Raw genomic sequence first — 6,554 nt, forward strand, 5'->3', positions numbered from 1 at the left:
TGCAAATATCCAATATGTTACAATGTATTTCTTAAATCACCCCTCCAATACAATACCTGATACTGATACTTTAATCCTTGGATGTATTTGTTCTTGATTGCAAGTAAATGAAATTATGCGACCAAAACAACCAGTCATAGCACTCTAACAAGAAAACCAACCCAACCTCCTTCAATTCAATTGTTTACTCTGGGTACTTAACCAAACAACTTCAAAATTGAAGAATTGCTTCTCCATTCTTAGTCCTCTTAGGAACAATAGATAGGAACCCAAAACTGAAACCAATAATTTAATAATAATTCATAGAATCACAACCTGGCAGTAATAGCAAACTCAGGTCTGAAACTCAATTCATATCTTCTAGCTTACTATTTCCACTTCAAACTTTACACCCTAGGTCTGACCCACAAAATCTTAGGCTGATCCAAGGAGAATCATCTGGAGATCTGAAAGAATTCTATTCAGCCCAAAACTCATGCTAGAAACTGTCAGGGATGGCTATTTGGACAAATGTTATATTTTCTTATTGTTTTTTCGTTGACTGATGCAGATATGACAAATCAAATAAGAAGGATATTTTAAATGGATATTTCCTTTGGGCAACAATTGGCTATGGGTTTGGTGCGTCTTTATTTTCTTCCTTAAGTGTGCCTGCTTTTCTTTATGGAAAAAATGTTTTTCTTCCATGCCGTTAGAATAATGATGCCTTTGCAGGCTGTTAATAAATTTGCTGTGTGAGTTAGAACAAGCTTTTGGTTAAAGAAAGTACGATTATGTTTTTATCTGGCATGTTCATTTTAATTCTTATTGAAATAACATGGCATATTTACTTGGCTGGGTTTGTTGTATCATGCATTACTCAATACATGTGCCATGCTTCCAAATACTAACAAGCTTAGCTTTATTAATTAAACCATATGAGAAAGCACCTGTAAAAGCCAGTATAGAGATGATGTAGTGATAATCAAACTAGCAGCCTCAAGTCTTACGCACGAAGCCTTTTTGTATATTCATGCAGAAAACTTTTTGTATATTCACCTTCATGCAGAAAACTTTTTGTATATTCACCTTCATGCAGAAAACTAGGGACGCATCTTGATGGACTATACCGAGTACAGGCTAGGATACCTATGGGACCCCCATCATATGGACTATTTGGTAGTGCATGTTCTTTTTTTTAGGAAGCCTTTTATTCGGATTTTTGGTCATACTGCATTGTTGCAAATATTGAGATTTTAGAAGGCATTCAAGCTCTATTAAACACATATCTAGGCTCTGGTTTTATAGTTTCTTTTGATTTGTTTCAGTAGCTACCAACCTCTATTTCTACCCACTTTCTATATTGATATGAGACAAAATTTCATTGGTTCTGAAATAATGAGTTGAATACGAGTTTCCGTTTAAGATTTGCAATGTCTTATGGTTTGACTCTATAGATGGCTGGTATGAATCTAGTGTCCAGTAAAGGGGGGAAATTCGTTCCCTCTTGCTTAAGTTTTGGAGTGTTTACTGCATGGCTGCACCTATTTTATCTGCATCACCAATTTTTTTTTTTTAGTGTCTAACTATTAAGCAATGGTTTCTTCCTATTCTTCTGTTGTCCACTTCTTTCTATCAGACCTAGTTTTTCAATTTTCAACTGTGATGTCATTCTCTCACTGCTACTACTAACCTCATGCTTTTCTATTCCCTTAATGCTCCCCAGTTTGCTATTTCCCTAGATCCCGAACTCCCACCTCTGGAAATTTCCAGCTGTTATAATTATTTTTTTTTTGGGTGCTAAGTAAGAGATTTTATTAAAGGAGATATACATGACCATTTAAAATGATGTATCCTTTTCCTCAGAGTTCACAATTCTAAGCCCTAAATTATGTCTCTTTAATCCTTTTGACCGAATCCTTTAAGCTATTGGCTGCCTTACTCATTGTGCCAAAATTATCCTTTGGTATGCCAAACTATAGAACCTTGCAGATTCTACAGTCCCATCTGTTTTCCACTGTAGTCATATTACAATGCAATTCTACTCATCGTAGATAATTCTAATCATGACAAGAAATTGAGAAAGAGTTACTATATATTCCATTTATCAATGATGAAACACCAATGGGAGGGGAAAACCTTACCCCCAGCCCTTCCCCTTCCTGACATGGCCTGATCTCTCATGTCCGATCACCCTCTGATGGGTCATACTGTCGGAATACCTCAATCCTTTGCCCCCCAGCCCTCACAGATTGATCCCAGCCCCATCCTCACCCCTTCCATCCAAAGACTGCCATCCCCTGTTCTTCGTCCCCCTCTATGTTATTGATGATAGGAAATTCGGTTTGTGTCCTTCCGGTTTTCTTGAGCCTGAAATTCCTAAATGGAGGCATTACTTAATAGGTCACTTCCTTGGGAGCAGACCTCCTTTCAACATAGTCAAGTCTTCACTCTCCAAGCAATGGAGAATCCATGGTTAGCTCTCCACCGTTATGCTCAATAATGGGATCTGCATTTTCAACTTTTCTGATGAAGCTGATAAGCTTACTGCTCTCAAAGAAGGCCCTTGTCTTGTGGGGAAGAAACCTATCTTCCTTTGACACTCGGACCAATACACCATCTTTAACAAGGTTGATCTCAAATTCATCCCTATCTGGGTTTCCCTCTCCAATCTCCCTCTCCACTATTGGTGTGCTTAGGGGTTGAGTATTGTTGGATAGATCATTGGGCACCCTTTGTTTTCTGATCAAAGAATGAAACTGATGGATAGACTCGCACATTCACAAGGATTTGCATTGACATATCTGCTTAAGACATATCCTCGTCCTTTGTCGCCATCTTGGATGTTGAAGGCTTTTCCTTCGATTAACAAGTGTCTATGGATGGCTTCCTCCACAGTACACGATCTGCAAGTCTTTTGGCCATAACATTAAGCTTTGCTCCCGAAATTGCTCTGAACTCTGACGGTTTTGTATCGAAGAACCATTTATCTGAATGGACCCTGCTGTCTCTCCTGCCAGGTCACCTTCGCTAAACCCTATCCGTGGTTAAAGAAAGCACAGACATTGGAACACTGAACCATAGCCTCATGGCTGCCCTTCGTCCCAACAAAGACGATGCCTCTTAGTCTAACAGGCCTTCCTCCATCGATCTGGTGGACCATCATCTTCAAACCGCTGGGTAAAATCGATTTGCCCTACACATGTTGCTATCTAATTCTGATAGAGAAGAGGGTGAGTTGTTACCTCGATCTTCTACAACGACATCACCCCACTCTGCTGCTGCAGCCGAAGACTTTGCCGAAGCTCCTCCTCAGTCTAAGATCCCTTGATCAGAGTTCCCTCTTGACCCTCGATCTTGCTCAAGCAATCCCTTCTCCCTTGGTTCTTGTTTAAGTGTCTAGGTTCAATGTATCTAGACCTGTGACTCATCCTTCAGCTAGCTGTAACCATAATCTCTCATTATAAATAAAGGTGGCCTCTATCATATTAGACAAGCCGAATCATTCTCTCATTCTTTTATTTCAACTTGGTATCAAAGCCAAAAACCCTAAATAGTTTTTTATTCCACCACCACCACCAGTAGTGTTCCCATCTCTGCTCTTGAGGCTTCGGTCTCCCTTGGTCAAGCATGGTTAATTGAACCATGCCCCGTGACTAACCTCTTAACCCCACTGCCTCTACCCTGTGCAATCCCTAGCGCCTCATGCTTGCACCGCCACAGGGCCTCTACCATCCGCCACTGACCTCCAACACCCATGCGGCCCTCTGCTTAGCACCGCTGCCTTGCACCCTGCCCTGTGTCGCTGCCTAGCACCACTGCCACTGCCTGCGTCGCTCCCTTACTCCGTAGCCTTGCATTGTTGCCCTTCATCACCTTCTGCAATGCTTGCTACCCTGTGCAGCCTCCTGCTGCCTGCGCCACCAACGACTCCGGAACTTCTGCTCTGTTGCTTGCCTATGTCCCTTGGTATGCAGTAGTTCCCTGTCCGACTCTGTTGATTTATCCCTATCTTCATTGACCTCTTCTTCAACCTATGGCTGAGGGTGACAAGATCACTGTCATGGTTGACTCTGGGAGTGGTGAGACACCTTGTTTTGGGGCTTCTGTCCTTCACCCCTCTCTCCAACCAGGTCCAACGAAGCTGAATAGGTGCAAGTTACCTTCCCTGGTCACATGCTTGCCAACTGACCATTGGTGTTAATAATTTTTCAAGACATTTGACTAGTGCTACACTAGGCCTCCTGATGGTCCTACTCTCAATACCTGGTTAGCCCATGATGCATTGGTTATGTCTTTTCTCCTCAATTTGATGGAGCCTCCTATCAGCTCCAGTTTTGTTTTGATGAACTCTGCCCAGGAACTCTGCGAGGCTGTGCTACAGATATATTCCCGGACCAGCAATTATGCACAGATTTTTGAACTGCGTCGTTAGGTTCATGAGACGTCTCAGAAGGATTTGTCCTTGCCGCCGTTCTATTATGATGCCCACAGTGACTCCTCCCCACTCTGCTTTTGTCTCTACTCCTGCTACTGTTGTCTCTGCTAAGTCTACCACACCCACAAGAGAACCAGTTAAATGTGATTACTGTGGTAAACCCCGTCACACTAAGGAGACCTATTGGAAGCTACACTGAAACAAGGATCTACCGAGACCCAGGCTCATCTCTCTGAGACTACTGATGGTTATGTTCTTGGCCCAGCTCCTCCACCTACTGGATCGTCATCCACTGTGCCTTTCTCCTCAGATCAGCTACAGGCCCTATAGCGCATGATATCCAACCTAGGGACACCAACCCCTTCATCTGCTTTCCATCTCTCTTAATCAGGTATTTTCCATGTTTTCTCCATCCCTTCACCTTCTGCTAGTCCCTTTTGGCTCTTTGATTCCGGTGCCTCTGAGCATATGACTAACTTCTTAAGACTTATTTTGTTCCTACCTACCTAGCTGTGATAAGGACAAAATCCGAGATGCCGATGGCTCCTTTTCCTCTATTTCCAGTAAGGGTTTTGTCCAATGCTTCCTTACTATTTCTTTATCTTTTGTTCTCCATAGTGGCCATATCAGTAATTTTTAATACATATGCTCAGGGAAAAAGTATCTAGGATGGAGGAAAAAGCAAATAACGTGAAAGATGGAATGTCCTTGCAATGTAGAGTTGAATCAAATCCAAAATGCCATGGTTGTTTCTAGCATCATCCAATTGAGTTACAGGCCCAATATAAAAATGGGAAAATCTTCAATTTTCATGGTAATACATTGTGGTCATTATGATTTACCTGTGATATAATCCATGAGGCAAGTTCCCAAATGAGGGACCAAGCTGGTTTTGATTGCTAGAAGAACAACACATATGCAAGATTGAAGATCTGGTACAATATCTAAAAATGGGAAAGATTGGTGAGAATATCTGAAACGATTTGGTCTTCATTCTAGATATGATAGATATGTTAATCTATTTAGTTGGCTGAGGCAGTATCATTTTGTTGTCATTGCTGGCATCACTACCGCATTCTTGAATCTTGATGGCGGAGAAGACAATGGTTCCAGAATTGACAATTGCAATCATATTTTGATTTGCTTTCGTATTCATATCTACCAACTTGAAATGGCACATGTTAGCCATCAGAAATTGTATTTCTTGATGAAGTCCCTTGCTGACCTATTCTAGTTTGTTGTTGGAATGATAGGAAGTGTTGCAAGGTGTTATAACATCCAGCTATTTCTTATAGCCCTCAATCAGCTCTTTCAAAGCTATTTGTTATGAAATCATTTTGAGTACCTATCTTCCTGATGCTTTGGCCACTTGACATTCGAATAAAAAATCCATGCATCTAGACTGTATTGTAGACAAGAAATGATAATTTTCCTCTTTCAGGTCTTTTTCTTACTTACCTTGGCTTCTATCTAATGGATGGGCATGGTCAACCTGCACTTCTCTACCTTGTCCCATGTACACTAGGTAATGGAATGTGTGGTTCTTCTGGGAAATGACTTAATAAGATCTGCTTATGTGAAGAAGCACACCTACTAACTCTGTTATTCTGAGTTCATAATTCAGGGACTGTTGTGGGACTGAGCTTGTGGAGGGGTGATCTGAAGGACCTGTGGAGCTTTAAGAGCTCACCACCTTCAAGTAAAACTTCTGCAGAAATTTGAAGCATAATGTCTTGTTCTATTCAAATCAAGACAAGAAACGGCCCCTTTGGATCTGATGAAGCTTCTGATGTACTAGAGATTGCAGTAGCAAATGCTAATTCCTTCATAACAAGGTCAACTCTTTGAGAGATGGAATGCACATTGATAAAATGAAAGAGGAATTTTGATTATCAGGTGAGCAATTAGTTGTCGTGTGTCATGGTTTCATTGTTTCTGTAAGCAAAGGCGTCAGTTTTTTCCATTCTCTTGTAATTGTAATATATAGTGATTATTTCTGCTAATATTCATTTTAAGAAACTCTATCAATATTTATTGGAATTCTGTGATAGAACAAATTGCACTAAAACCTCCTTTGTCTTGAGGTAGAACTTGTCTTCTCTCTTGTAATTGTAATATATAGTGATTATGTCTGCTA

The 6,554-nt window shown here is 40.9% G+C and overlaps 1 protein-coding gene across 4 annotated transcripts in view; it reads left to right on the forward strand.

Moving 5' to 3' along the window:
• Window positions 1–6,554, forward strand: part of LOC122057730 (signal peptide peptidase-like 2) — a 108,727-nt gene extending 102,173 nt beyond the window's left edge. For 3 of the 4 annotated variants that reach the window (XM_042619956.1, XM_042619955.1, XM_042619958.1), the window contains 3 exons: window positions 551–621; window positions 5,859–5,942; window positions 6,042–6,554. In XM_042619956.1, the coding sequence (XP_042475890.1) occupies window positions 551–621; window positions 5,859–5,942; window positions 6,042–6,139 (253 nt within the window). In that variant the 3' untranslated portion in view covers window positions 6,140–6,554. The remainder of the gene's footprint in view (window positions 1–550; window positions 622–5,858; window positions 5,943–6,041) is intronic. The other variant, XM_042619957.1, reaches the window with a different exon arrangement.

This window comes from Macadamia integrifolia, chromosome 12 (genome assembly GCF_013358625.1).
Source record: "Macadamia integrifolia cultivar HAES 741 chromosome 12, SCU_Mint_v3, whole genome shotgun sequence".
In the NCBI taxonomy this organism is placed as follows: Eukaryota; Viridiplantae; Streptophyta; class Magnoliopsida; order Proteales; family Proteaceae; genus Macadamia; species Macadamia integrifolia.